Source organism: Phoenix dactylifera, chromosome 12 (genome assembly GCF_051530095.1).
Source record: "Phoenix dactylifera cultivar Ajwa chromosome 12, Ajwa_hap1_PhDact_Kaust_v1.1, whole genome shotgun sequence".
In the NCBI taxonomy this organism is placed as follows: Eukaryota; Viridiplantae; Streptophyta; class Magnoliopsida; order Arecales; family Arecaceae; genus Phoenix; species Phoenix dactylifera.
Window position 1 is genome coordinate 21,924,472 of NC_143201.1, and position 14,780 is coordinate 21,939,251.

At 36.6% G+C, this 14,780-nt stretch overlaps 1 protein-coding gene across 5 annotated transcripts; it reads left to right on the forward strand.

Annotated features, from left to right (window-relative positions):
* Nucleotides 1-2,264: 2,264 nt before the first annotated feature.
* Nucleotides 2,265-14,772, forward strand: LOC103701880 (nicotinamide adenine dinucleotide transporter 2, mitochondrial-like). Of its 5 annotated transcripts, none has more exons than XM_088709089.2 (9): nucleotides 2,265-2,580; nucleotides 2,689-2,784; nucleotides 5,515-5,621; nucleotides 7,577-7,625; nucleotides 7,758-7,870; nucleotides 10,279-10,373; nucleotides 10,472-10,560; nucleotides 10,652-10,746; nucleotides 13,459-14,772. In XM_088709089.2, exons 1-9 carry the CDS (start codon nucleotides 2,511-2,513, stop codon nucleotides 13,462-13,464), a joined length of 720 nt encoding a protein of 239 aa, XP_088565215.1. In that variant the 5' UTR covers nucleotides 2,265-2,510; the 3' UTR covers nucleotides 13,465-14,772. The 5 variants fall into 5 exon arrangements, with proteins under 5 accessions (XP_088565215.1, XP_088565214.1, XP_088565213.1 ...); XM_088709088.2 differs by lacking the exon at nucleotides 13,459-14,772 and adding an exon at nucleotides 13,409-13,432; XM_088709087.2 differs by lacking the exon at nucleotides 13,459-14,772 and adding an exon at nucleotides 12,092-12,590.
* The last annotated feature ends 8 nt before the right edge of the window (nucleotides 14,773-14,780 follow it).

A 14,780-nucleotide genomic window follows, 5' to 3' on the forward strand; every position in this document is an offset into this window, starting at 1 on the left:
TTTGTAACTACTCAAAACAATATACCAGTATAAATTTTAAATAAAATATATCAGTATAATTAATGGTAAAACTCTCGGTTGAACATATGACATCTCTACTTGTGATGGCCTCGTATATGACATGCCAAAGCACTTATTTGCAACCATGCTTGAAAGACAATTTCCAAAGGACGGTCTGGATGACTAAAAGCAAATATTATTGGAGTCCTCTCACAGCACAATTACAATTTTAGTCAGAAAAAAATCCGTACTGATATCTGATTTTTGATCTTCTAACATGCCCAGAGTAAATTGCCCACGAAGGTGTATACAACATACTTGGCCAATAGTTATGATTGTATTCATTGAAATGTTACTTCAGTCCCTAAGCTTGACTATTAGTTCATCTTAGAATGATTTGCTTTCTTTTTTTCTTAATTGATAGTTAAAAGAGCTTATCACTTGATTTTGGACAATTCTTCTCTTCAGATTCTAAAAGTGCATGACTTTTTTTCCTGCTTTTTGATGATGAAGTGCATAAAGTTTCGCATCACACATCTTAGAATTTATTCTACTAAACTTATCGATCTTCTTTATCCAAGATTTTTAGTTCTTAGATTTTTGTTTTTGAATAAAATATTTGAGGAGGTCAGTACGTTGTTTTTCTTCATTTTGAGCACTCATGATTTCATGCACGGTCATCTGCAAAGACCAAACTATTTTCATATGTTTTAATAGTTATTTGACATATTATCCACAATGTTTTAATCAATATTTCACATCTATCAATAATTTTCAAAAAATCTTAAAGAATGGATTAGAATTGGGGATCATGGTTGAAATAATTTTGCATAATTTCATCATCTTTTATGACCAGGACATTGCAATTGTAGAGCGCTGGTTAACTTGTTATCGATCCAAAATTGCTTGAATACAGAGTTATTAACATTACTTAGTATGTATAAAGTTTTATCTGGTTGTTTGTATTTGAACTGTTAAAGAAAACCATCAAAATATCAAAGCTCAACAAATAAAGGAGTCAGTCATATTTACCTAAGGCTCGTTTGGTTCGCGGAAAATATTTTTCCTCCTAAGAATATGATTTCTGGAAAACAAATTCCTAGAAAGAGAATGCCTAAAAAAGTATTTTTGGCATATTTGGTTGACCATGAAAAAGTGACAAATTTCCAAAGTGCTTATGTTTGGTTGGCCATCCACTTTTCTGAAAAAATTATGTATAATTCCTATTATGCCCTTAATAAAAATTAGATCTTTAATGTCTCTTTAATGATTCTTTAATGCTGAAGGGTCTTTTTGGAAAAATATAAAAATGGAGTGATTTCCGCCTCATAGAAAAGTAACTTTTCCATGTTTCTCATGGGAAAGACTTTCCCATGAAATATGGAAATCGTATTTCCATGGGAATACAACTTTCTCGTCTCTCTTCTTTAAAAACTCCAACTAAACAAGAGGTATCTCATTACTTTTCCGTTGACCACACTTTTCCCCCTCCTTTTTCCGCGAACCAAACGAGCCCCTAATGTCGGAGTTCCCTCCTATAGCAAGCTATTTGCTGTTGACTATATATTTGAACTTGGTCATCCAATGAATTAATTCACCCTTAGCCATGTCATGACCTTAAACCAAGTTAGCCATGTCATGTCAAAATTCTTTCCTTTGATTTGAAAACAAGTTGAATATTTCTTCTATGCATCAAAATTGAAACGCACCACCCAAACCCTAGAACGGTATGCAGACGGGCCTTCGAACCTTTTAGACCGTTGGGAGCCCCGTTTGATCAAAAGGACAAGTAGACCTGCCGGTCAAGTCCATATTGACCAAGTCCTAGACGTGCCCAACGGAACGGACCGGTGATTGGTTACGTCAGTTATAATTAAATCAGACCGTAGATTCCTTCCTTTGTGTGGATCTGCCGTTAAGAGATGATATAGATCAGATTTTTTTTTTTTATGATAAGATAAGACTTTTTCTTAAAGAGCAAAAATCCTCGCGTAAAACAAATCAAGAAGTAAATCCTTGCCAGTTGGGGTTGTATCTTTGACGGGAAGGAATGATTGATATTCTTTCCGATGTAGACCGTCGGATCTCTCTCCACACAGATCGTAAAGCATTTCAAACCTTCCACTCATCGTCTGCGCCGATCTTGGAGCAATCATTGCGCAAGCCAACGGTGGATTCGCACGAAGGACGGTAAATCCATCTTTCTCGCAAAAGATTCAACCGGGTCCCACAGTCTCCCAGAGGGCGGTTCTAGATTACTTTCTCGCCTCCTCATCAGTTGATAACTTTTGACTCCGGCCCAAAAAAAACGCGAGAGAATAAAGAAAGCGAGAGGTCCAATTTCTTTCCCTTTTGCCCTTTATTTTCTCCCATCTTTTGTATAATTTAAGCTAGAGCTCCAAGCTCCGCTGATCCCGCCATGCGAGCACACCTGCGTCCGCTCCCACGGAAGTTTTTCTTGGAACGAAGAAGGCAGCGGGTTCTTGGTTGGGCTTCGTAGAGATATCGGGATGTCTCAAGAATTCCATGGCCCGAGCACCCGCGATCTCCTCCGTAATGCCTGCGCTGGCGCCTCTGCTGGTTAGTTCTTGTTATTGATTTCAATTTGTCCGGATTTTTATAGTAATATTTCTGTTAAGTTTTTCTCCCATTTTTTTGGATCCCTTTTCTGAGAAATATGTGCTGCAGGGATGATTGCGGCCACTTTCGTGTGCCCGTTGGATGTGATCAAGACGAGGCTTCAGGTTCATGGGCTGCCCAGTCTTCCGTCCTCGGCTCGTCGGGGTATGCCTTCCTTAATTTTCGTTTTTTTTTCTTTAACTTACGGCATAAATTAACTGTTTTTCCATTTACGATATTGAGAGAGATGAGTGGATGAGTAATTAGTAATTATAGTAATGAAAAAGCCGGTTGATTGAATTCATGATGTTAGAAGGTGAAATAAGTTAGAAAATTTTCCTTGATTTCCTTCTTATAGATCCACGTAAAACTGTCCTCTCATTCTACTCTCACATATGGACAGCTCGAGAAAACCTGAGCAATACTAACATGGCTTATCTCGTCAATAGATATTTATCAACATTTTTGAATGTTGGATGGCAACTAAGTTGAAGTCAACCCTGTCATCCTAACAATGTAGAAGTGGTTTTGTACATGGTTGTACGCATTGTTCGTCAATTTATTGCCTTTTTATCGGAGACTTTTGCTGCATGTAGCTCAACTTTCAACTCTGTCATTGCTTCGTGCTTGCCTTAAGTTGTTCGGATGAAATGCTTAAAGCCCAGATGCAACCCAAGATGCTAAATTGTTTTCAGTTTGTATTTTATTCCTAATTTGGAAAATAACTGAAAGCACTTTTTTGGCCAGGCTTAAGATGTAACATACTCAATCCAAGTTCAGAGAACACGCATATTTTATTCCCCTATGTGGTTGACCCATAAGACATGAATATTAATATGCTTATGGAGCCTTGGCATGTTAAAGAGATGTCTGTTGTTTAAATATGAAATTCTATAGGATTGAGGCTATGTCCCCAATTTTTCTGTAAATTTGAGTTGGTTGTGTCTATGGAGGCACATCTCAAAATAGCAATGTCTATTTGAGGTATTGGAAGCTGAATTGAAGACCTAAAATGATTTAGTGATTACTTTTGGTTAGTTCTGTTGATAGATGCCTAAAAGTTGGCTTGAAGTCCAAAAACAAAATTGCAGTGGAGTTTGAATTCTTCTAGGATTTGATTTTGCGGTTTTAGGATGGGCTGACTCTTAAGAGGATTATCTTGGATGTTAGGTTTTATGGGAAGTTTTATAGTTATTAACTTGTTTTGGTGATCTGTAGAGATAGCCTCACCCAGAATTTAAGATAAGGTTTTCTAAATTATTGGTGAATCACTTTCTCATGGCGAGTTTCACGAAACCCTATGGTAGATTAAACTGACAAACGTTAAGATATAATGAATCAACATGCCTATAAAACATAGATGTATTATTTTGTTAATGTGTTGGACCTGCACTTTTTTTAGGGCCAACTTGTACGAAGTTCTTTGTCTTTGTAATCTCGGTATGCATCATATATTAGAGGAGAACAACAATCTGTTCTTGATTGCAAGTTTCTTTTTCCAGACAAATGAATCTTAGAATGAGACCGTATCCCTTGCCCTGGTGAAATTCATAAGTCACATCATTGTCATTGCATTGTTGATGATGAAAGATTTATTCAATGAGTACTTTTTCACCCAGTTCTCCTCATGGGGATTGATGGTAAAAACTGTTGTATATTTCATTATATGCAACTTCCTGTTATCATTATTATTAGTGGTGAACTCAGATCAGCTATTGAAGATCTATAACCCATATCAACTTCTGGACAATTTTGAAATAAAAAAGGATGTAGTACATGCTTAAACTCTGCAGCTTTAATGGAGGTCGACAAAATTGAGGGAATAAAACCCTCAAAACTATAAGTCTAGCCTACTGAAATCACAGGTCAGTGCCTTATCTTTAATACCTGTTCATGAAAAAAGGACATATGTTATCTCAATGTTTTGATGACCTTCTAGGAGAATTATGACAAAGTGTAGGAATTGGATGACATAGGAACTCACACATCTGAATCAACAACTATGCCATGACAGAATAAAAGAAGATGCTTAACCACCTCCTAAAATTCAACTGTCTAACAGAAGGATTAGAGGAATTGACAACTGAGATGACTCTTCTTGCTACTTCTTCCTCAAACTGAACAAATTCATACATATACACATACATTTATGCATGCATACATGATACACACATCGAGACACAGATATGCATACACACCTAAATATGACCCTTGGTGTTCGTCCTACGAGCATGGCTCTGTTGAAGACCATGGACTTCACGGGATCAGTTCTTGGAGAATTCCCATTTCAGCTTGGAAAAGTGAAGATGAGTACACCGTTCTGAATAGAATTAATGAATAAACCTAATCTACCTTGTACTTGTCCTTAGAAAATAATAATAGAAACCCTAAAATAAGCATGCTTGAATCTTCACTCTGCATTTCCAATTTGAAAACCAAATTTAACTGGAATGGATTTCTTTCATGAAATTACTTACAGGCACGAGATATTCTTGGATGTGTCTCTTTGTACTGGTGCTTCATGCTAAGCCATCACAATCCTGCATCATTTAGCAGACACAAACAATAGCATAGAGTTATAGAAAGCATCTGTGTTGCCTTTTTATTTTATCCACACGAGTGTAACTGCATCACATCTTTTACTGTTCTAATTATCTCAATGAGTCCTACATGATCATGCTCCTGAAAAATTGCAGCTAGTCCTTGTATTTATCACCAATTTAAAGAATTAAATGCTTCAAATTTGTTTATTTGTTACACTGCATCAGACTATAAAATAGACTTACACCAACAATATATACTTGATTTATTAAATTATTCTTTGGTTTCTAGTCATTGATTTTTTTTCAATTATTTAAGGTTATGAAATGCTTGTATTTTTCCCCCTTAAATCAGGAAGTCTTATTGTCTCAAGCTTGGAACAAATAATAAAAACTGAAGGCTTTAGAGGAATGTACCGAGGTCTTTCTCCAACAATTTTGGCATTGCTTCCAAACTGGGCCGTGAGTAATTTTAGCTTGCATGCTAGTTTGCAATTACTTTTTGCTTATATGAATCCAGACATATGAAATATAACTATGACCATAAACCAAGTAACGTGTAGACATCTTAACCCAGATTGCACCTATTCTATAATTGTGATGAAATATTATGCTGAGTATTGTCAACCATAATTTCCATATGTGTAGCTATTAATGGCTATATTGTCCCCGTCTTATGACAAATTCATGGAGACAAAGCTTGTTGTTGCAAAGAAGTGGGGAAGCTAAATTCAAGACTAGTTTAAGAGAATTTCATCTTTCGCAGATCCTCCTTCGAAGAAGTTGTTGTGTTAATGTCTTGCAGGTTTGCTTGTAGCAATAGCAGGAAAGTCTTGAATGTTTTTGAGTGACTTTGCTGGCTAAACATTTCCTTACACGATCTTTATATCGTAATGTAATTGTTAGAAGCATTTAATATCAAGTAGAATCAAAAGCCAGTTTCACAAGGTAATTAATTGCAAGAATCAAAAGAAATATTGGCCTAGTGTTTTTTAAAGTGCTATTGATTTGAAATAGTGTTTTCAGTAAAAGTAAAGAAAAGTTATATATTTAGTTAGTAAAGAAAAAAGAAACATTGGTTACTGAATGTAACTAACAAGGCACGGATGTAATAGAGTTGATTTGCAGGCTGAGTGGTTTTACTTTTAGTCTCTTGATAGGTTGTTACAGCCATATCAAATGCTATCGATACTTAAATTTAAGGTGTTTTGCGGCTTGTTTCAAAAATTTCTGGTTCAGTTGCATGATAAGAGGTCACTTATTAACAAATAAATAAATATGTGAATGAGAAAATATCTATATACATTTCATGGCACCTTGCAAGATGAAATTTAAGAGTTGAGATTTATTTCTTTGGTGCATTTGGCCATGTTGGGAGCATGGCAATAGCAAAATTGCAACAATAAGTTTTTAGATTATTGTTCCTTCTAAGTTCCATAAGGAGGAAAAATCCATACTTGAAATCTTCATTTTGCTCAAAACAAGCTCCCCAAGTTGTAGCAGGATGCCAAAAGTGACAATCACTTGCTTCAGCTTTTATTTCATAAAACTGGTATGACATAGTTTAGATCATGTTACTTTAACGAAGCAGTGTATTAGGGTTGTAATGATTTTTCTTTGTGGAAGTTCCATATTGTGCCTGTGATGATTGAATAGATGAAATTGCTTTCTAATGCATCTATCATGGCTTGCATTGTAATTGTGGTGTCAGACTTGCATGTATTTCAAGGATTGGATTATTGATCATGCATTTTTACTCAAAAGAATTCGTTATGTTGTCTCAAAGTATCTGTCATTTAGCTAGCAGGAGTTAGGTATGAGGACCCCATCTTCATGGCATTTATGAGGTGATTTGATTGACCTAAATATTAGGGTCCATGGAATCTTTGGCTTCTCTAAACTCTCATTTTTTTCCTTTCTTGTGTTCTTTTCTTCGAGTACACTGCATTGGGATAGACACCATATGAATGCATTCTAGAGTCACAGTACGGTGCTGCCTCTCATTATCAGGAGGATTATCCCGAACAATACTAGACATCGCACTATGAACAACAGGGATAGATTCAGTATCCAAGCTACCATCATATTGAAGGACCTGATTATGACGGGACCTAGAAATATGCGAACGCCATAGACATTCTATGGGGGATTAGTAGTGAGTTTGATATATATAAACTCATGAATCATATACATAGTTTCTCCCCATAGAGTACACTAAATAGGGTCAATTTATCATAAATGATTAAATGATTCATGTTATATCATTTAAAGATTAAACGATTTCTAAATAGACCTGTGGTAAATATGTTGATTCATGTTATATCAGGATACTCTATTAATTCTGCTGTGGTTTTACTTTGTGGCCCCAGTAAAGATATACTGTCCATTCTTATAGACAATGTGATTTCATGTTGCAGGTATACTTCACTGTTTATGATAAGCTCAAAGGGAAACTTCTTTCACATGGTTTGGATAATTCTTTAATCATTTTGGTTGAGTTATAAGAACATGTATTATGCTTAGTCTCAATATTTTATGTATAATGACATGCAGTAAGGTTGGTGTAACCCTGATATGCTTTAACATGTGGACATGCAGCTGACATAAATAATCAATTATCAATAGGAGCAAACATCATTGCTGCCTCAGGTGCAGGAGCTGCAACAGCCATTGCAACCAATCCATTATGGGTTGTTAAGACCAGACTCCAAGTATGTTTTGTCTCCATGTCTTTTCTCTTCATTAATGTAAGCCATTCTAAATCGATGAAAAATTCATTTGTAAAGCTGTTTAACATCAACTAATGCTTTTATATTTTATAGAAGTTTTATTACTCTTTGCCATCTGAGCATTTTATGCTCTTTTCTAGGAGAAGGCATTATGTATTAGTGATATAAGCTTTTCTTATAATAGGTATCTTATTTACAAAGAGAACTGGAATGAGAGAACTAGCAGGTGGATTTTTTTCTTTTCATTGATGAGAAACTTTTATGATTTTAACTTCTTAGATTACAAGCAATATAAAAATCATTTATTTTCATTGCATCTGGTTATGTTCAAAATAGTTTATTTATCTCAAATAGTGCTACATTGTTAAGAAGTTAAGTACAACATGTGCCAGTGGATGTATCCTGCCATGTGATCAGCAGAAACCTAACAAGGGCAAATAAGCAAGCAATTTAAATTTAAACATTAGAAAGATGCACATGTTTGAATGCCTTAAGTACAATAATCTAGCAATGAGGAGCATTAGTCCAATATAAGGGAGCCCCTGTTAGAGTTATGCTTCATAGTCAAAACTCATTTTGATGGGGCTTGGAAGATATGCATTTTGGTATTGGTAGAATCATCATGCACATGCTCAAACTATTGTTGCTTCTCTGCCACTTCATAATCTATAGCTTCAACTCTTTCTGTGTACTCATTTTCAACCTTTGTCTTTATTGTTGTACCTCTACTTGAGCATCCTCATCATCATCATCATCATTTCCATTCTCATTTTATGTGTTCTGGCCTTTCCCCCTTTCTATCTGCCTGATCCATAAAGAGTTCTTAACAGCCATTTTCTTATAAATATTCCATCAACTCTCAAAGGCATGTGATGATTAGACATCAACTTAAAAGCACTTCACACCTCATCCACCACCTTATATTGTATCAGTCATGTCTTTGTCTATCATTTCTTTTGGAAAAATTGGTCCAAGATAATGTAACAGATGGCACCTACTTATCTACTTGCTATATGATTCAGGTTTCATTTCCCTTTTGATTTTCACAAAATTTATGTTGCATTTATGCTACATTAGTTGTAAAAGTTAGGCCCTTATCCTTCAGCTTTTTTTTTGTGTGTTGTCGTCTCAGGTTTCTGTTTTTTTTCGGTTATGGGACTCTTTTTACAACATCAGTCAACAACATATCACATGCAAAAAATGTACATCTTGGTGCCTCCTTCAGAATAGCATTCCTATAGTTACAAATGACATGTGTAACATGTCTTGGGGTTGACTCTTGGTGTAGAGTGTAGACCTGCATCAATATTGAGATATCTCACCACAACCATCCCTCCTTTGCATACATCCTAGGTGATATTATTATATTATTTAGTATTCCTTCATGCCTGGTGTGTTACTTCTGGGCTGCTCTGTCATATTTATGTTCCAAGTTGCTAAAGCAGTGCATGCATTCTTTCTTCTTCAGAAATATTTCCTTTAGTTGCATAACCTCATTATCTTTTAGCAAACCATATAAATCTCTGTTATTGCACCTAATCCAATCCATACTTCTAAAGTTGTTCCACCTCCAGGCTAATTTTAAGGTTTTTCCCTCACTTTTTTGGCCTAAGCTATCTAAATCGCCATAGGCTTCAGAATTTACTAGCTTTATTGCCTCTCTTTCCCAATGTCTTCTAAATTGTATTTTACCATGTATTGAAGCATTCCCCCTTTTCTTTCATCAACCTTTTGCCCCGCTCCTCCATGCTTCTAAAAGTTTGATGTCTCTTGATTTCAAGATATTATAATGGGTGCATTTTTCAGGTCATTGTTTCTCTCTAATCATTCTTTATTGGAAAAGTTAGTATTATGTTTCTTAAAAAAAAATTCGAAGTTGGATCAAGATGTGTTGATGGCATGCTAAATCAAGGAGTATTTCACATATTGCAAGATTTCTACTTTAGTACGTGTAACTGATCCTTGAGCGGCTGACCTAGTGAACTAGCATTCGACAAAACTTGGCCATGTTTTCATCAGTTTTTGGAGTATCAGATGGGGAATTCTTCAAGTTGGATAGTCAGATTGGAGGGGTAGATTGATGAAAGCATTTATCATAGCTAGAGGGGATTTGAAGGGACTGTAATTTTCTATATGGGAACTTTATATTTTGGACACCTCTTCTGCAGATGGAAACCAAGTGGGGTATCATCTATAAATCAAACCTAAATACCTAACATGGCACACACACTTCTGACCTAGATTAGACATGGTAGCTATTCATTCTGAGTCTTTTAGTCTTGTGCATTTGCCATTTAAAGTCCAAACAGAACTGGAAGTTTGTAATAACAGGCATGCAGAATGCATATTATGGTCTTCTTAACAAGGGGAACATTTTCTTTTGGCAATAGACACAGGGAATGAGACCTGGAGTTGTGCCATACAGAAGCATAATGTCTGCACTAAAAAGAATTTCACATGAAGAGGGCATCCGAGGTTTATATAGGTGAGTTGATTGTCTCTAGTTTAACTTGATCACACTGTTACCTTCTTTTCAAACCCATTGAGTAGTTTCTTTATATTCTGGTTCTCCATGGTTGACAGTGGTCTTCTTCCTGCCTTGGTGGGTGTTAGCCATGTCGCCATCCAGTTTCCAGCTTACGAAAAGATAAAATCATACTTAGCAAGAAGGGGTAAAGGAATTTTCTTTATCTAGACAATTATCTTTTTTTTTTCTTAAAAAAAACATTTTAATATTATACTGAAGCTTTTTTATATGCTCAGATAACACAACTGTGGATAAGCTCAGTGCCGGCAATGTAGCTATTGCTTCCTCACTATCTAAAATACTTGCCTCAACAATGACTTATCCTCATGAGGTATGCACTCTCATCATTGTTTTCATTATGGCCCATCAAACTCATGTCATTGAGGTCATGAAATGAACAAGAACAGATATTACATGCAGACAAAAATCAAAATTAAAATCCAAAGCGAAGATGTTTGAAGAATTTAAAGTTCTACCATGGAAGCTAGCAGGGCCGAAAATTCTACTTGTTTTCAAGCTCCTTCAAAAGAGTGAGCTCTGTCTTTTCTTCAAATCTGAACGCCCTTGCATTACTCTCTGACCAAATTCCTGCTAGATGACCATTGATGATAGATCCCAAGCGATGCTGGCCATCCCATAATAGATTAGTTGCACTTAAATGCCAACTATATTTTTTGCACAAAAGAACAATGTAGAAACATATGGAAAGCAGTTTCTTCATCTGCATTATGGAGGGGGCAGGAAGGTTGACATGGCTAAGATTGCTTAGGAAGATTGTCAGAAGTTAATAATTTAATTTTCACAGCTAACCCGAGGAAAAATTTTGACCTCCCCAAGCAGAAGTCTTCCAAATGATTGGTAAAGCTGCCAACAACAATCCACCAAAGTTGAAGAATCTGTAGTACAATTTACATCAAAACACTGCATCGGCTGACCATCGCCATCTGACCTGATCTAAAGAATTTGGTCTTATGTGGTCTAGAATTTGTATGAAACTATGCCATATATCAATATGATCTTCATCGCAGTTATTCTTGAGTCAATTGGCAGCCTGAGAGAACCATCCTTGTTCTTGAATTGAGAAGCCACTATCACTTGCTTATCCATAGCTTTATTGAAAATATCTGGGAATAATAGGTCACATAACAGGTACTCAGCAATCCATCTGATCCAGAATCTATAGACCTTTTGTTACCAAGAATGAATGAGATGCCATATACAAAAAATCTCTGGCCTTTAGGACATGCTTTCAAAAGGAAGAGGGAGAAGATAGTTGATTATAATTTCCTACAGCCACCTTCTCCTGTAATAGGATTACAGGGCCAACCTGACCCAGATGAAATCACCATTGCCAAGAAGCTTCTGCCACCATTTACCAAATAGTGCCAGATTTAGATCTCGAAGATCCCTGCGATTTAGACCGGCAAACTATGTTCCCAATTGACTAAACAAAAACTTCCAAAATTTTATTGGAGCCCTCCAAGAAAAGACTACATAGTTTTATTAGTCCTATTCATTACCCAACGAGGCATCCAGAAAATGGACATTTAATATAAAGGAATGCTGGACAAGATAGAGTTGGTGAATATTAGCTTTCCACCAATAGATAATTGTTTGCTTCATGCATTCATTATTGTTTAATAATCTTTTTATCTCAGCATGTAAACTGCATGCAGACTCCAAGTGGAACTGGGTAGTTCACACAAGACGTAAAGGATTGTTGTCTCAAATTTGTGGAGAGCATGCTTAAAACTGGTTGTGGCTGGTTAATTGACAAGTTCTGGTATTTGTAGTTTGTAAATGTCGAAGGAAGGTTAGACTGCTCTGATCTTTCTATTTTTACAGCCATGGATGATTGGGGACATGCCTATTAATCTATTATTTTCAGACATGAGGCCTAATCCTGGAGTGCAGTCATTTATCTTGAAAACTAGGACTTGGGTCATAAGCATGAAATTATTTCATGTCCCAAATTAATAAGAGAGGTGGGGGTGTTGCATAAAAGTGAGGAAGTGGGATAGGGAAAGGAAAAGAGCATAGGTTGCAGGCCCAATCCCGGCGGGATTGGAAAAAGGTCTCTTGGCCTATCCGACTGGATTCGCTGGGATTCTGCCAAACAGGCTCTAAATCATGTTTTCTGTTCTGTTACCGTGTCTCAATTTAATTTTATTCCTTCCTCAGGTTGTAAGGTCCAGGCTGCAGGAACAAGGCCATGCACGCAGTGCTGTAAACCATTATGCTGGTGCTCTGGATTGCACTAAGAAGGTCTTCCAAAAGGATGGCATCCGTGGCTTTTACCGTGGCTGTGCCACGAACTTATTAAGAACCACGCCAGCCGCTGTCATCACTTTCACCAGTTATGAAATGATTCAAAGATTTTTGCGTCGAGCTTTTCCACCTATGCAAAACCACTCAGGAGCTTGCTCAGAACCTTTGAGTCATACTAAATCAAAGCAAGTTAGCGTTAGTACTGGAGAGAAGAAAGAGGATAGTAGTGCCCAGACACAACAAAACCAATTGGCAAAGAGAGAACTCACCGCAGGAAGCTGATGGTTCCTGTTCCTGACAAACTTGTTTGGTAAATGTAATGCATTTTAGTGGAAAATGAGAGAAGTCCTTTAGAGGTGTAATTTTTTTTAAATAAGTCTAAATTAAATATTTTTTTTGTCATTGTTATATGGGAGAGGAGCCCCCAATCTTGTCTGTTTCATAACTCTTCTTGAATAAATAGCCTTGAACTAGTCTATTCTGTCTTTCAGAGTTTTCTTGTACATTTACGAAAACTCAGATTAGCAGCCTATAGAGCCAATCATCATACATGAACAGCTTGATGCTTGCCTACCAGAAATGAATGTGCCCGACTTTGGAAACAATCAAATTCTGTTATGCAGCAACTTTAAAAGAAAACCTTTACCAGTTGCGAATTGTGATTATTTTTCTTTGTTACGATTTAGTTTATATACTGTAGAATTGAGATTTGATTCTCTGTCTAGACTTTCTAGAGAGAAGTTGCATGCCATCCACTATGATTGGATGCTTTCAGGCATGACATTAGAGCTCATGGAATGGAACCGTACAAGGGTTGTTATGGTCTCAAGTATGGGGTTGAATCCGGCGACTTGCTGCTGGTTATCAGGCATTATGGTGGCTGTCGCTTGCACTATCAACCTGTCGGCTTTGTAGTTTTTAAACGAGACGGGAGCATGGGAAGACCCAAAGCGGCTCCGGCTAGAAAGCTTAGAAGGTCAGATGCTGCTCCTGGAGAAAGGCTTGTCCTATCTGTCGGCCTCTAATTTTCGAAGCTTAAGAGGGAATTGTATCTACTTTACCGACTATTTTGATGCAGTGGCGATTTAATCTTCCTTAGTTTCAGAGGACAAAATGTACAGCCATTGCTGAGTTTTCCACCACATAAAGAACTGTGGCATCTCCCGACCCCTAGTCTTTGCTAAATTAATGGTTTCTGACAGCGAGAAGTGACCTTTCAGTATAACCTCTACGTCTTTGTGACGAGGGAGGATGGTTTATTCTATGTTAGCTGCTTGGAGGTAAGAATTGAATAATTAATTAATAAGCTTGGATGTAATATTAATTATGACATTCTGAATTCGTTTATAAATTTGCTCTTTGTTATGCTCCTCTCAAGATGCTGACTCATATTTCAGTTTATTCATTTTGCAATGCTAGGTTTCGTCTGCCATAGAAGATGGCACCAATCCGTTCAAAATGTTGATCATCATGGGTCCTCGAATCTGAGATACTACCTTTCTCCCATCCATCAGGAGCAACATTGAACTGGTAAAGGTATGCATCAAATTATAATCAAGATTGCATCCGATCTCAGATCCTGATAATTTTTTTCCGACGAAGATGTAAACTAGTTGAGAATATGCGTTTATATGTCTTCTTTTGTTTTTCAAATTCAGAAGACCTGAAGGCTTGAGGACCAGTTAACAACATGGATAAAAATTCTTCCATGTAAAAGTTGTTTTAGATTATGCAGATTACATTGTTGTCAAATCTGTCGAACTTTGTAAGATTTTATCTTGCTGCCCATGCTGAATTTCTAGGACCCTTAATCCATTTGTATTATACAAGAATACTTGTATGAGGGTTTTGGGGAATTTTTGGACCCTCCAGTTGGGTGATTTGCTACGCCAATTATTAAACATTTTTAATATCATTTTTTTTTCTTTCTCAAACGCTTGTTCACTTCACCACCACGGTATCCTTTGTACGCTTTTTTTTTTAAGACCTTTTTTTATTCGGAATAGCAATGGGAAGCACCTCCCAAGGTTCAAACCTAGAAACTTGTCCCATGTGGAGGAGGGTGCAATCGCCAAGATACATCCCAATTTACGGTTT